We start from the raw sequence: 16,311 nt of genomic DNA on the forward strand, positions 1-16,311 counted from the left end.
TGTGATGGTCTGAGCAGTTTGCCCAGGCCCAGAGAAATGCTCAGCATAGCTCAAAAGTTTCTCTCTCTTTTGCCAACAGAAGTTGTCCAATAAAAGATATTCCCTCCCTGACTTTGTCTCATTGGGTTAGAAGGCATTAATTTCTTTTGCAGGTGTTCACGTGTATTTACTGAAGTTTTTGCCACCACTTTGCTGTCAGATAGGGCAAAGCTTGGAAACAAACGTGCAAATATGCCTTTGCATGAGTGTTGCTGGCAGATGTACTCAGATGAGTGACCTGGAACCTCCCTGGAGAACTTGGAAGACAGCCAGGCAAGAGGCAGGAACACCAGCATGGGACACGTTTTCAAGCAGCCAGGGCCCAGAATTAAGTTTGCAAAAGGCCTCAGGGCCCAATGTGCTGACCTCTTCTGAAAAGATGGCCACTTAATTTGGTGCCTTAATGAGAGCTGAGCTCTGGCCAATGGCCCCATGTGACTGATATGAACAATTACACAGAGAAAGCAGCAAAAACGTGAGAAGAGAGTTGTGGCCTAGACCTGGTGAGCACCTTATAGACTGAGATGCGGCAGCATAAACCCGATCATTCAAAATAAGAAAAATAGCCGTGAAAAGGCCAAGTCCATCCGTCCAATGGCCCTAAAGCCACTCTGGTCAGCAAATAGATTGTTTCCGGAGACTAATACATGCCGCTCTTCCAGCACAGAAAGTTGGCATGGTGCCACAGCAGTATGCAGACGCAGTTGTGATTGCACTGGTGCTTATGTGTGCTTACATCATAATTTTGCAGCTGGTTCCCCTATGCACATATGCAGACACAGGCATCATTTTAGAAGCCCTGTGGCACCATATAGACTAGCAGATATTCTGGAGCATAAGCTTTTGTGGGCAAACACCGACTTCGTCAGTCAGCTTTTGCCCACAAAAGCTTATGCTCCAAAATATCTGTTAGTCTATAAGGTGCCACAGAACTTCTTGTTTTTGAAGATACAGACTAACTCAGCTACGCCTCTGACATTCATCATTTTATAGTAACTCATAGTTAGCATTATGTGCTCAGACATTCCAGGGGCAGGAGTTGCTGCTCAAAGAGGTTCTGGGTACAAAGGAATTTTCAAGTGAGTGTAAGAGTCCTTTTGGGGATACAGACTAACACAGCTACCCCTGAGACTTGTCACTTTTGGGGTTACAATTTCCAGGAGACATTTGGGTGGCTGGCAGGGAGCTGTCTTGACAGCAGAATATTTGTGACAGGATGGAGTTGTCGATAAGAGAGGCTGCAGGAAGGAAAGGAAAACCTCACAACCGAAGGGATATTGAGAAGAACTCACTGCTGAAAGGGTTTGCTATGGTCAACAGCCAAAACCCAGTACAGGTCACACCTCCCTCGTCTGGCACCATTGGGACCTGATCCGTTCCAAATGAGGGAATTAGCCTGATGAAGGGAGCTCCCCTCTCTCGGGCACCCCCACCTCCAGCCCCAGTGGCCCCTTGACCTGTGGTTGGCCCCAGCCCCTGCTGGGCTGATGCCACCAACCCTACATGGCTGTGGCCCCAGCTGCTGGCCCCTTGGAGACAGTCTCCAGCCCTGGCTAGGCTGCAGGCACAAGTCCCAGACAGTGAGTGTGGCTGCTGGCACCAGCCCCGGCTGGGGAGCACCAGGGACACAAGCCTCTGGCCTGCCCTGCACAAGGCTGCCAGCCTCCCACCCGCCACTGGGCTCCCACCCAGCAGGGCTCCTTCTTGTCAGCCCTTCTCATAGCAGCCTGCCAGCTGGGGCTCTCTGATCCAGTAACATCGGTGGTCCTGCCAGACGACAAATGTTGCCGGACCAGAGAATTCTGGTTTCGAGAGGTGCAACCTGTATCAGCAGTTGGGACTGTGACACTGCTGAGGAGTTGTTGGTTATATACAATATCATTTAATGTGTGGTTTGAAAGAAGGCCACTAAACCACGGTGCCTTCACCCACAGATGGGCCCACTGGGTGCAATCTTGTGCAGAGGTTGATGTCTTAAGTGGCACCTACCGTGTGCTGTTCTTCTGGCCATCCCTGGTCAATTTCACACAGTCAAGGATAAATGAGTTTATAGTCTGTCTCTGCAAAAAGGAGTGTTTTCTTTTTCAAGAGCTTGACAGTGGCATATGTTTCTGCAGCCATTTGCTACCCAATTCATCCCTATTCCAGGCAACACTTAAGCACATGCTTAACTTTAAGCACATGCTTGATGGTAATTTCTGCATGTTTAGATAGTCTGCTGAACAGTCCTTGCTGCTGTGCCTTGCTCTGCAGTATGCTGCAATGGATCCGTGCCTACTCATCATTGCAGCCAATGTGGTTTTTATCTGCCTTGCAGAGGAAGTGCAGGCCCCAAGTATGGTCAGACAACAATGAACACACTTGGTTGCACCAAGAGCAGTTGGGTGATGTCTTTAGCATGGAAGGGGAAAAAAAGTTCTAAAAATGGCCCAAACCACAGGAAATGCTCAGGGGTAAAGCAAGTATTTTAAGTAATAAGATTTCATCTAATATGTTCCAGATAGTGCATAAATGTTTTTCAAAACTACCGGCCAGTCTGTAAGTAAACTGTGGGGAGTTGGAGATTGTTATTTACAGTGCCTGGAAAAAGTACTCAGAATCTCAAACATGGGTCTTTGCAAAACTTTTCCACTGAGAGAGAAAACATTTTTATCACATGGTTCCTATGCATAGCCACTGCGGCAGTCACAGCAGGTGTAACCACTCTAGTCAGTGGTGTAAAGAAAGTGACAGAGGTGCCATAACAGAGGTGTCTTGGGTGAATCAGGCACTGACATCATAAACTCCCAGCCTTATACATGCTGCATTGCCATCTGCTTCCCAAACCACAGGGACAGCTTTCTGGGTGTGTGAGGTGGAGGGGTGATGTGGAGGGAATGCTTTGTTCAGTGAGATTCATGATGATAGGAAGAGGCTGAGTCCTTTATTGATAAAGGAACACATGGACTCAAACTGCTTCCACAGGTATGTCCATTCTAAAGTGCATTTTTACAACATTTGTATTACGTACTCATGAGTGACAGTAAAGGGTTATATTAAAAGTGACATGGGAATTGCTGGTTAGACGTTTGACTGCTACACAACCTGTTATATTGGCATTGTTGACTCTTCCATGCCCATTTCCATGAACAATAATCAGTGGAGCACACTTGCATAGAATCACACTCATTTTTGGTTTTTACTTGCATTTTGTCACTACAGGTATGTCCATGCCACACAGTTTTTAAAGACAAGGCTGTGTCAACACAGGCCTCTCTCTAAAAGTCAGTGTGTGTGAACACTGTCAGTCAGCACTTTTGCTGACAAAATACTTCCACCCTCAATAAGTGCCTTGTGCTTTGTTGGCAGGAGCGTGCCAGCTAACAAAACAGCGTTCACATGCACAATTGTTGTGGCAAACATTTGTCATCCATGGGAATGGATGGGGGGAGTGTTTAAACACCTGTGAACAGCAAAACTTTTGTCACTCAAGAGCAAGTGTAGACAGAGCCAAAGTAAAGCTTTAGTCTTCAACTCCGCACTAGAAAAATACTGCCTGTCACATCAGAGGCAGTGTGCTGATGGAGTGTGCTAGGCATTTGTTTGCCTTCAAGCAGGCAGCCAAGACCACAATTTGAGAGGGTCCTGATCTGAGAACACTTTGTCTGATTCTCTCATTCCCCAGAAAATTATTTATCAGCCTCTGATGGATGCACCCTGCAGTCAATATATATCAGTAAATTTTAATGAAAAGGCAGGTGTAACCTTAGCCTGATCCTGCAAGGTGTACGCACTTGATTGACTTATGTGTGTTCACTGTGTGGGACGACTCAGGCCCGTACGCAGAGGAGGGACTCTGAAGGGTGCAAATGCACCCCTCTCCCACGTCAGGTTTCTCTCCCTGGCTGCAGGCTGTGCTGTGCAGACTGAGCCTTCAGGGAATGATGGGGGAACTTGAGGCACCCTGGGAGCTGTAGTTGTTGGCCAGCTCCCTGCCCTGAGCAGGGAAGGGAATACATTTCCTAGCATGCCTATGACTGCTAGCAACAGGGAAAGGAGGAAGAAGAGGGAATATTGTTTTTTGCTTAGGATGCTACATCAAGAACCTAGAAGGTAATTTCTATAAACCCTTTAATACTGCATAAATGTGTAGTTTGTAATAACAAACTCCTTTTACCAGTCACTGTTTACACCCAAAGTTTTCATTTACTACTTTGAACTCCTTTATATTTGAAAGAAATTGTGGCCCCCAGTCACAAAAAAAGCACACCCCCCCCCAGAAATTCCTGCACCTGGGCCGGCCTCAGGTTTTCTGAGGCCTGAATAATGTTCCAGACTGTAACTGCTTGTGTTTTAAGCGAGAGATTTTAATCGTGCCACAACTCATGAGTTGAGTCGCACAACTGTTAAGTCTGCCCTCTGCTGCGTATGCCTCACAATCTCACTGGTGGAGCTGTCAGTGAAGGGTTTGGAAAACCAGAACCACCACCGAGCACAACTGTGTCGCCTGCTTTGGCCGCCCCGACCCTCCTTTGCGCGGAAGAGTCCCGGCTGCCTGTTGAATGAAAACCAAGGGGATGTGCGTGGGGCTTCTGCCAGCACGCCATAAGGCGCAGGGCTCAAGCAAGGAGGGGGGGAGAGTTTGTGCAAAACGGCCCGTTTGTACACGGCTGGTGAGAATTTACTTGTGAAAAGTTACTTGTGCAAACGTGCTTGTGAAATTGCCCCTCCCTTGCCGTTCCCCGGTCAGGGCTGCAGCCGCCAGGCTCCGGGGGTGGGGAGGGGCTCTCCGGGGAGGCTGCCCTGCAGCGCGGGCCTGTCCGCGGCCCCCTGCCCGGGGCGCGCAGCGCTCCCGCACTCTGAGCACACCCAGCCGGCTCCTGCCCCTACCCTCACATCCGGGGCTGGCTCTGCTGCTAACGCGAAACGTAATTAACCCGGAAAAAACGAGACGCCGGCCGGAGCCACACGCCCCGAGCGGAGCAGCGCCGAGCCCAGCCCGCAGCCCCCGGCTGGTCATGCCCGGGGGGCGCAGCCCGCAGACGCCGCTGGGTGAGTGCAGAGCGCCCGTGGCCGCCTGGGGTCGGGGCCAGCTGCAGGAGCGCTTGGCCCGGGGGCTCGGAGATCAGCCGCGGGGCGAGGGGGGCTGTGTCCGGCTGGTCGCAGGGGCAGTGCAGAGCTGCCCGTTTCTCGCAGGGCTGCAGGCACGCCCCCGCCCTTCTCCTGGGTGCTTTTATTTAGCAGTGCCTGGCTGGGATGGGAAAAAGGCTGGAATATCTCCATGTGCGGAGGGCTCCCTCCCAGCAGCCACTGGGGAGATTTCTGGGGGAGCTCCCCCCCAGGTCGGGGGCTGGAACAATTTCTGTAGCGGGGGTGCTGAGAGCCATTGAACCAAACTGCAAATCCGGTACAGAATGGAAAACACCTGAGGTGGGGGTGGAGGGGGTGCTACCACCCCCCTTCTGCACCCCTAGTTGCAGCACTTCTAGTGGCATCAGATCCCAGTCAAAATCGCACCTCATTGACGCGCTGGCCAGTTTTGATGCCCAAGGAAGTTTGTCCGGGTGGAGGGCGGCTCCCTGAAGACCACCACTAGTGTCTGACTCCCAAGCACCCTTTAGGGAGCTTGCAAAGGGCTCCCCATGCTGGCCTGAGTTTAAATGAGGAATGTGCCTGGGCATGTACAGGCATTCAGGCCAGTGGTTTTAGTTTAGCATCTTGGGACATATGTTAGTACAGGGCCCTAGCAGGCCACCTGGGATCCTTGTGAAGGTTTTTATTCAACCACGTGATGCACTATGATCTTGTCTGAAGAATGGCGATTTGTTCTTTCTTGGGCTGGAGGGCTTTGGCTCTGGCACACCAAAAGACTTCTAAGCGCCAGACTTACCGTAGCCTTGATGGGAGTTACAGGCAGCATGTGCCTTACCAAGACTGAAAGCAGACTGTCTTGTGCACGTAGGAAGCCAGCAACACTCTGGAAGGGTGCTCTCCCAAAGGAGAAAAATCACAGTAGATTTGGTTTATCAGGCTTGGACATTTTTCTTAGCATCCCTAGGAGGTTTCACTGCTTGAATCCAGGCCTCCTTGGTTTCCTAATAAACAATTTGTAGTGTTTCTGTGCAACTCAAACCTTCCCACAGCAGAATATTTCCAGGTGGGAAAACTAAAGTGGAAAGATTAAGGCCTACATTTTCAAAAGTGCCTACTGAGTTGTGTGTCTGTTTATTGGTACCAGGGTTCCCTCTATTTTTTTCTATCTATGGGCAGAATAAATTTTGTTCTGTGCGCCAAGTCATGTGCTCAGGTGCACCACCATAAAAAACACACTGCCGGCTGTGGGCACGCTGGTGACTAGCTGGGCAGCATGTGAATCTCTCCTGGGCAGCTGCCCAAGCCCTCAGCATCAAGGAACACTGGTGAGCACCTAAAATTTTGGACCTATATGTGTAATATATGGTCTGTGAGTCGAGGGGAAAAGTTGAATTTGAGTTTTGATCCAGAATACTATTAGTTTCACTAGATTAAGTTGTTTCTGACAGTTCTTTTATGAGCAGAATGATGCTGTAATGACATAATTTAACCTCCATACTGTTAGGCCTTCCTTTCAGCAGGTTATTTGTTTAATAAAGATAAATGTTTGGAATTAACACAAGTTTTATTGCTGGCCTTATTCCACACAATATGTACATCTGTTCTCCCATTTGCCCATCCTTCGTCTGGAAACTGCCAGCATTCTAAGTGTTAACAGCGAGACTTTTGTGAACTTTCATCAGTGAACATAGGTGAAAAAAGGAAGTGGGGTTTGCAGATTTGGTCATGTCACAAAAGGTCTAAATGATAAAACATCCTCCTGTTACGATGCGTGAATATTTATGTGGGAGGTGGTGTCTTGGAACTGTTGAGGTTTTGTGAAAGAGTGGCTATATTCTGGTGGCCCAAGACAGCTGTGGAGCTAACGTACTCTTCCCCCCCACATATATCCTCTCAAATTTAAACTATTGAGAACAGTACAATGTGCTTCAGTTGTATATAAGGAAAGCATTGGCTGCACTGCAGCTCCAGGTACCAAGGTGGCAAGATAGTTAGAAATGTTGATCCAAGTTGGCAGTGATGGGGTGGATCCGGTTGAAATATATCTTGGCTCCCGTGATTTTCAAGGATACCAAGTACAGGTGCTCCAACAGCGCTACGAGAAGCAGAACATGCATTATTATAACCAATTCCATGGCATCTAACTCTTTTATTTACAAAAGAGGCCTGATGAAATGCATCCTAGAATCCTCAAGGAGCTGATAGAAGAGTTAGCTGAGCCGTTAGCTCTCATTTTTGGAAAGTCATGGGAGACAGGAGAGATTCCAGAAGACTGGAAGAGGGAAAATATAATGCCCATCTATAAAAAGGGGAATAAGAACAACCCAGGAAATTACAGGCCAGTCAGCTTAACTTCTGTGCCAGGAAAGGTAATGGAGCAGGTAGTTAAGGAAGTCATCTGCAAGCACTTGGAAGGTAGTAAAGTGATAGGGAACAGCCAGCATGGTTTTGTAAAAAACAAATCATGTCAAACCAACCGGATAGCTTTTTTTGACACGATAACGAGACTCGTAGATAAGGGAGAAGCAGTGGATGTGGTGTACCTAGACTTTAGTAAAGCATTTGATACGGTCTCGCATAATATTCTTATCGACAAACTAGGCAAGTCCAACTTAAATGGGGCTGCAATAAGGTGGGTGCATAACTGGCTGGCTAATTGTACCCAGAGAGTAGTTGTTAATGGTGCTCAATCCTGCTGGAAAAGCATAACAAGTGGGGTTCCGCAGGGGTCTGTTTTGGGACCAGTTCTGTTCAATATCTTCATTAATGATTTGGATGTCGGCATAGAAAGTACGCTTATTAAGTTTGCAGATGATACCAAGCTGGGAGGGGTTGCAACTACCTTGGAGGATAGGGTCATAATTCAGAATGATCTAGATAAATTGGAGAAATGGTCTGAAGTAAACAGGATGAAGTTTAATAAAGATAAATGTAAGGTGCTGCACTTAGGAAGGAATAATCTGTTTCACACATACAGAATGGGAAAAGACTGTCTAGGAAGGAGTACAGCAGAAAGGGACCAAGGGGTTCTAGCAGATCACAAGTTAAATATGAGTCAACAGTGTGATGCTGTTGCAAAAAAAGCAAACATGATTCTGGGATGCATTAGCAGGTGTGTTGTGAACAAGACACGAGAAATCATTCTACCGCTCCACTCTGCGCTGGTTAGGCCTCAGCTGGAATATTGCGTCCAGTTCTGGGCACCCCAATTCAAGAAAGATGTGGAGAAATTAGAGAAGGTCCAGAGAAGAGCAACTAGAATGATAAAAGGTCTGGAGAACATGACTTATGAAGAAAGGCTGAAAGAATTGGGCTTGTTTAGCTTGGAAAAAAGAAAATTGAGGGGGGACATGATAGCGGTTTTCAGATATCTTAAAGGGTGTCATAAGAGGGAGGGAGAAAACTTGTTCTTCTTGGCCTCTGAGGAGAGAACAAGAGGCAATGGACTTAAGGTGCAGCAAGGGAAGTTTAGGTTGGACATTAGGAAAAAGTTCCTAACTGTCAGGGTGGTCAAGTACTGGAATAAGTTGCCAAGGGAGGTTGTGGAATCTCCCTCGCTGGAGATATTTAAGAACAGATTAGATAGATGTCTATCAGGGATGGTGTAGATAGTGGTCGGTCCTGCCGTCAGGGCAGGGGACTGGACTCGATGGCCTCTCGAGGCCCCTTCCGGTCCTAGTGTTCTATGATTCTATGAAAACCCTAAACTCTGTGGTTCCTTCCAGTGTTACCTCCTGCCCTCTGCCCTGGACTGACCTTGCTGTGTCATACACGACCACTGAGGGCTTGTCTACATGGCGATATCCAGCAAATTAATCCAAATTAACTAAAGGTGTGAATCTGAAGTGGATTAGTTACACTGAATTAACTCCCTGTGTGGCTGGTATTGTTCAGAATGAAACTTGCTTTAATTTGGTTTAGTTTAATTCACTTTGGAAGTGTGGGTCGCTTTAATTCTTAATTGTGGTATTTCCACAGAGATTAAATGTGGTTTAACTAATTCACTTCAAATTCACACTCTTAGTTAATTTGACTTAGTTTTCCTGAGTTCACTTGTATGCAGTGGTGGTGTAGCTGTGCTGGTCCCAGAATATTAGCCAGACCGGGTGGGTGAGGTAATAACTTTTAGTGGACCAACTTTGGTTGGTGAGAAAGAAGCTTTGAATTTACAGAGTTCTGTGGAAGTTCAAAAGCTTCTCTCTTGCCAACAAAAATTGGTGCAATAAAAGGTATAACCTGCCCACCCACACCATACCCTGTGGCTTTTCCATACATGCCAACATATCCTGTTTTATCTAATGGCTACTTTTCACTAGCATTTTAGGTCCACTGAGTTTGAAAATTTATTTTTTCTTAATATGCCTTTTGCTGTAAGATTTGCCTTGACAATGCTGCTGCTCAAGTGGGATGAAACTGTGAAGGAATTGTAATATTGCTTCCCAGGACAAAGCTAGGATCCCTCTCTTTGATAACAGAGATTCAGTTCCCAGGAATTTTCTGTTCATTAGCAGCACCACAGTTTACTGAGTTTGTCAGTAGTAATTGGGTTTGAATGTGAAGCTGTTTTATCTGGGGTTCAGTCCTATACCATTCTGGTATCTTGGGAGAAATCAGAGAGATGGATTGTCTTGTCCTGTTTATTTTTTCCAGTAACTTCTTTGCTCATGTCATCCCATTAGCTGAACCAGGCAAGGGTTGATTTTTGGGAGGTTGGGAGTTAGAAGAGATTGAATTTATGAACATTTTGTTCATCTGTGGTGAAAAGGCGATAAAAGGAAAGAATCCCAGAAAGCATGAGAATCTCACTCTGTGTTGTGTTTAGCTGCATGTTGACATAAATTAGAACCAGTAATGAAATCCATCCTAAGGGCTTAATTCCACTGTTAGGCGTGGGAAATTCTTTTGATCAATGTCACACACAGGCATCCAGATGCAAACTTCACCCATGCATTGTAACTTCATGCGTTCAGTGTTGTTATCCTGTTTGTAATTTATAGTGTATGCAATCTAAAGTTATAACAGGACATGTTCTTCTGATTGGTAGGCCTTTAGGGAGTCGTTAGCAGTCCTAAATTATGTTAAGTAGTTGTAAAGTATAAGCACAATAGAGTTCTTAGCCTGTTTTGTGGTCAGTTTTTTGTGTCTGCAAAATTACTGTCATCCACTGTTGTAGGATAAAGAAAATATAACTAGGTATCATGAGCTCCAGCTTGTGTTGTTGCACCAGTAACTCAGTTCACTATTTGTTCTAATAATTGACAAACAGAAGTAACTGGTTACCAAGGTCAGGTCTACACTATAGGGAAATTCGATTTAAGATACGCAACTCCAGCTGCGGGAATTCTAAATCCATTTTTTTCTGCTATCCCCACAGTGGGAGGTTGATAGGAGAAACTCTCCTGTCGACTTTTCTTACTTCTTACAATTGCGAAAGTACCAGGGTTGATGAGGGAGAGCCCCACTAGGAGAGCTAAATCGAACCCCCAGAAGATCGACTGCAACCTTGTTGATCTTCCGGCAAACATAGCTGTACCCTGAATCTTAGGTAAACTTTCTGGATGTGAATTCATGTCATAGTAAACTCTGCTAAGCTTATTCTGTAATTCTTCCCATGTTAGCATGTCTTAAACCTGTCTCATGGCTGTGAGCTAATGATGGATAACAGTGTTTCTATGCAAATATGCGTGTGGTAGGAAATGTTACAGCAGAACAGGTCAATGGTACGTTAATTCTAGTGTTCCCTCTCCAGTAGTAGACAATGTCAGATTTCAAATGCGAAGGTGTAAGCTTCCCAGAAGGCATCCAACAGTACAGCCAGTTGACTAATTCATATGGAGCTTTGACAGGGTCAGGTCCTGTGTAAGTGCTGAGTAGTATAACTTGATTAAACTCTATTAGCAAAACTCTTCCTGACTCCAGCAGGAAGATGGGAAAAACCCCACCTAGTGGAACAGCAGAAGCTGGTCTTATATGAGCTTATAAAAAAGAGGAACTGTTAATGGTTCTAAGGCAGGGGTGGGCAAAATCCACTTCAGGCACCAGATCTGGCTCACCACACATTTCTCTCCAGCCCACCCTGCTGATTAGCAGAGTGTGCGTATTTACGTGTGTGCAGCTAATGCACCTCCCACCTTGTTCTGTCTGCAGACGAGCTGCTCCTAGGATTCTCCTGTTAGCTGTGCAGGGGGTGGGGAGGAGAAAGGTCAGTGCTGAAGTCAGGGTGTTCCCCTGCCCCTGTACCTATCTCTGCAGAGGGAGACGCACAGCGGAGCTGCTCCAGTCTGAAGCATGGATGATAAGGGACTCACTCAGGGGTGCAGAGCAGTGGAGTGAGGAGACAGCAGAGCAGGACAGATTTCCCTTAAAGAGATGGAGGAGGGGCTTCGCTCAGAAACTTACCCAGCAGCAGCCAGCACCCACACACTGTGTCACTGTCACACATACCCTGTCTGTGCCCCACACACACGGTCACTGACGCACACACACACCCCCAATCTGTGTCACAAGGTCTGTCTCTCACACACAAAGTGTTTCTCTTTCACACTCACACACACTTTGTTTCTCTGTGTAGCACCCAGCCCCACCGCTTCTGCCCAAGGCCCTGCCTCTGCCAGGGGGCCCAGAGCCAGCCTGTGACCAGTACTAAAATTTGTGGAGTGACCCATCTGCAAGAATTGTTGCCCACCCCCGTTCTGAGGAGACAGATGAGTAACTGCAGCCTCTGTCCTTCAACACATGGGAAAACTGGTCACTGCAGCCAGAGTGAGGGGTGTGCTGGCTGATTTCCTCCCTGCAGTATGCTAAAAAAAACCTGGTCCGTTCTGGATCTTAAGCTCAGCATGATCATCTCCCCTTCCCACTGATGCTCGTATCTCAAAGTGCAGTTGAAGGTTGATCACTGTCGCCTTTTCTGTGCAGAAGGAGCAGAGCGTTTGAGTGCTTTAGATCAAGCTCAGGTTAACTGAGACAGAAAAAAAACTGTAAGAAGCTGCAGCATTTTTGCCCAGCCTTTCCTGTAATGCCACAGAGAAAGGTGTTCTGCAGCCCAGAAGTGACTGGTGTTGGAGATGAGTTAGTCTGTGGTTGCCTGTTAGGACAGCAGCTATGGCTGCCTCTTTATCTCTGTGACTAGGTTTCTTCATGCTTCGTCTGAAGACTGAGATAATAAAATAATTTGACTCCTTATAATGGTCACTGCCAAGCAGACTTTGGCTACTGCTCCCAGGTTGCAACTACACTGTTGTAAGAGCCCCGTGATTGATGGGACTGTCATTTGTCTGTGCTTGTCTGGGAAGGGCCCTTCCTGAGTTGTAGTGTGCATCTGAGAAGCAGTGGCTTGCTGATATCCATGCTCTGCCACTTGGTAGCACCTGGCTGCCTACTTCTTTCATTTTGAGCCTATCCTGCCCCCAAGCTCAGCACCTTTCTACCTGATTGCACAAGCCACCCCATGGAAATGAATGCAGCCAATCAGCAAGGATGAAGCTGGCAGAACTGGGCTGGGAGCTCATTCCTGGGGGCACAGAAGGGTCAGATATCTCCCCACCTTCTTTTTCCACCCTTTCTGAAACCTGCTGACTTTGTATTAGCAGCAGCATCACTCAAGTCCAGGGTTCCCACACAGTCGCATGGGTTGAACGGTGGAAGTGGCTTTAAATCATTGCTGGATCCCTGCGTGGGCACCTGTGTTTTTGTTTTTCTGAAGTCAGTCAGGAATTGGTCTAAACTAAATCAAATACAGGTACGGAAATAAGTGTCCACTCAGGGCTTTGTGCTGCTCTAATTACATCGATTTAAAATCACACCTTTAGTTACACTGGAACAGCTTCCCTGTGTCTGTGAAAGCCAGTGCAGTCCGATTCCTTTGGCCTGGGCCCAGTGTTTGCATTTGAGAGCGCAGGGCCATGATAGAGATTGTCATGTCTCTAGAGGCGATGGCTTAATAGATTGATAATTAACGTTGATTCCAAATCTACTTCGCAGTATCCCTCATTCTGTCTGGGCCAAATGGCTAATCTGATTCCAATGACTATCCAAAGGCTTTCGTAATTTTCTGTGTGTGGCCTTATCTCTGTCACCCATGACCACAAGCCAGATTACCCACACGCTGTCCTCCAGCCCTTGGTCTGCTCCGAGTCAGACTGCTCATAATTCCCCTACTGCAATAGCCATTTATGAGGGGGCAGATTTTGCCAAAGCAGCCTCCTGTCTTTGCTGGGGGCTGCTCTCAGACCATTCAGCCCTCCCTGGCCACTTTCCATTCTGCTCCCCACTGTGACACTTGGCTCTCAAATGCTGATGCTGACAATATAAGCAGACAGCAACAGACATTTTTATTCTCTATCTCATCTCTCAAACTACTAGACCATATGGTTCTACAGGGGTTCCCCCACAAGAACGTTAAAGATAGAAAATCATATTTTCTCCTTATCTGCATAATGCCTTTGTTCGTGCTGTCTATTTTAGAGGCACTTGTATGGGCTGCTTTCACACGCCTGTTGGCTCACAGCCAAGCTCCACCAGTGGTATGTTTGTCACCAGCTCTTCAATGTGATATAGGTCACCTCCCATTCCATCTACCAAGAGTCACACTAATTACGAGGCTTCTTGCCCAAGGCATGGTGCCTCCTCAGCTCTCTATATCCAGTGCCTGATTCTCCACTGCTCTGCACCTGGTGTTGGCATGTGGATTGCTGCAAAGTAGGTCAGGGTATTAGCATTTTGTGCGTGCATGTAAATAATGACAGTGTGCACGGCCATGGAATCAGTCCCATAGACCACGCCTGTAGTGAGTTCCGCCTTAAAGCGCCTCCATTACCCCACACTATGTGCAATCATATACACCCTGAAAAGGGAGTTTGAAGTGCTGCCACACTAGCATGGTGCGATGCACCTTTTACAATCAGTGCAAAATGTGTGCAGAGCACTACTGTGCTAACACCACTTGCTGGTGCTAGTTTAGAACAGCCGGCAGGGTTCTAGCCACCATGCTGTCAACCCTAGTACCTTGTTCTTATCTCTCCCTGACTTTCTCAGGTGCATATCTTAGAGGCACGTGGGCCCATGGCTGGCAGGGAGGGAGGGAGGTTCTTTCTTTGCAGGGCTGAATCTTTCCATGCTTCTGTCGTTGTGAGCAAAAAACTCTCAACTTCTCCAAAGAGACGGTTTTGTTCCTGCTCAAACTGCAGCTGTTCCCCAGCTCCCCTTGTTCAGCCAGGCTCTGCCCTTTGCAGAACAGAGTTCCTGTACTGTGAGTTCTGAGGCTAGGCGGCAGATTGAGGGCCCCTTTCACGCTGGGCCCTGAGTAACGAGGGTATAGTTGGAAGATGTTTGTGTCTTGAGTAGATTACAGCCAAGTCTATGCTAGACCTGAAAGTCAGTCTTAGATATGCAATTCCAGCTATGGCAATTGCATAGCTGGAATCGACATATCTAAGATCAATTTATCAGGCTGTCCACACACAGGGAGGTTGATGGGAAAAACTCTCACGAGAATGAGGTGTACTAGGGTCAACCTGCTGGTTCAGTTTGGCGCATCCCAGCTAGCAATGCTAAGTTGAACCCCAGAAGAATGACCCTGACTGAGTCAATCTTCTGGTATTTATAGACGTACCCTTAGTGATGTGTTTTTGCCCAGAGAGGACTGATCATTGCTGTCTTGCTGACTCTGCATCCCAACTCTATGTACCTTCTGCAGGAGTTGCCATTTGTTTTCCATTCCCAAGGAGCATGGGCGTGCGTGTGCGCGCGTATTTGCTGTCTCCGAGATGCCTGTGGAGTAGAGCAGGGGTGTTCTCTTGCAATTCTTACAGGATGATGTCCTGCTCAGTCCTGGGGGCATTGAGTCTCTTTGGCATGCTGCTCTTCTGTGGTGCTCCAGCAAGCCCCAGGTGCTGTGCCCTGACAGGGACCAGTGCTGTGTGCTGAGTCCTCTGTTAGCAGTGCTGTCAGGCTGGCAAGTTATTGAGTAGCTTGTAGTGACTGAATCCTTCAGTAGTTCCTGGAAGCGCTCTGCTTTCTCAGCTCCCACAGTTCCTCAGCTGAGCTATTTCGATCTCTCTCTCGTTTGTTTTATTCACCCAGCTTCCAAACGGTTCTGGAATCATTGTGCTGGTGTCTTTGCATTGCTGTGACTGTGAATTCCCCATTCTGCGATGGCCCATCTGGTTTGTTTTTCCTCATGATCATTTGCCAGCAGCAGCAACATGCAGGAGTGGGGTGGGGCTTGGTTCTGTCCTGTGCCAGGACACGGCAGGCCCTAGCAGAACCAGCAGGAAGTTGGGATAATAGTTTGAATACAGTCTGGCCTCAGTCCTGCAGCTGACCACACCGTCTGTAATCCTGCAGGGAGCTCGGTTGAACTCAGCAGCGTTCTGCACGGGTGTGGGAGCCTGCCAAGGTTGGGGCCAGTGCTCCGTGTAAGGTAAATGCTTGGATGGCCACCCAGGAGAGATTCAGGTGCTGCCCAGCTGATTAGCAGAGCAATGACAGCCACCCACTGTTGGCAGCATGTGTTTCTATTGGTGGTGCACATCTGTGTATGCCTTGGTGCACAGAACAAAATGTATTCCACCCATGGATGGAAAAAAATTAGAGGGAAGTAGGACCAGAGCCTAAATCTTCTCTTCCTTACTTTAACCAGCCTGCAGACCTTTGGGCTGCGAAATGTTGTGCAGCTTCAAGAAGGTGGAATTCATGTGTTTCTGTGCTTCCTGACCAATCTGCTCATGTCCAGTCGAATGTGGAAATAGAGCAGAATGATCTCTCTAGATGAAATGTGACCCAATCTAACTTCTTCCTCATGCTTGGGTGCTTTCGACTGCATACCCAAACCCGGTGACTGAGCTGTCCCTCCAGCTCTAGACTGGAAGAGGGAGCACGAGGGGTATATGAATATGAAGCCAGCCTAGAACAGGGAAGGGACCCGGATGTGCTGGGGAGAGGTTGGGAAGCGCTCTGCCTTCATCTGCAAGCCTTGGTGTTTTCTAGGGTGATGCTACAAGAAGCCCGGAATGCCTTATGTGGATCGACAGAATCGCATCTGTGGGTTTCTAGACATTGACGAAAATGAGACCTGCAGCAAGTTTCTGCGAAGATATTTCATCCTGGACACCCAAGCCAATTGTCTTCTGTGGTATATGGACAATCCCCAGGTGAGCTCACAGAATGCACTGTGCAGGTCTCCATGCCTTTCTCATG

General features: G+C 47.6%; 1 protein-coding gene across 2 annotated transcripts in view; it reads left to right on the top strand.

The window, feature by feature from the left end:
• The first annotated feature begins 4,041 nt into the window (after nt 1-4,041).
• Nucleotides 4,042-16,311, top strand: part of PLEKHA2 (pleckstrin homology domain containing A2) — a 58,377-nt gene continuing 46,107 nt past the window's right edge. The window contains exons 1-2 of one of the 2 annotated variants that reach the window (XM_074981634.1): nt 4,042-4,131; nt 16,102-16,265. In XM_074981634.1, the coding sequence (XP_074837735.1) occupies nt 16,125-16,265 (141 nt within the window). In that variant the 5' untranslated portion in view covers nt 4,042-4,131; nt 16,102-16,124. Of the gene's footprint in view, nt 4,132-4,759; nt 5,071-16,101; nt 16,266-16,311 lie in introns of those variants that run through there. The other variant, XM_074981633.1, reaches the window with a different exon arrangement.

Source organism: Carettochelys insculpta, chromosome 31 (genome assembly GCF_033958435.1).
Source record: "Carettochelys insculpta isolate YL-2023 chromosome 31, ASM3395843v1, whole genome shotgun sequence".
NCBI lineage: Eukaryota > Metazoa > Chordata > Testudines > Carettochelyidae > Carettochelys > Carettochelys insculpta.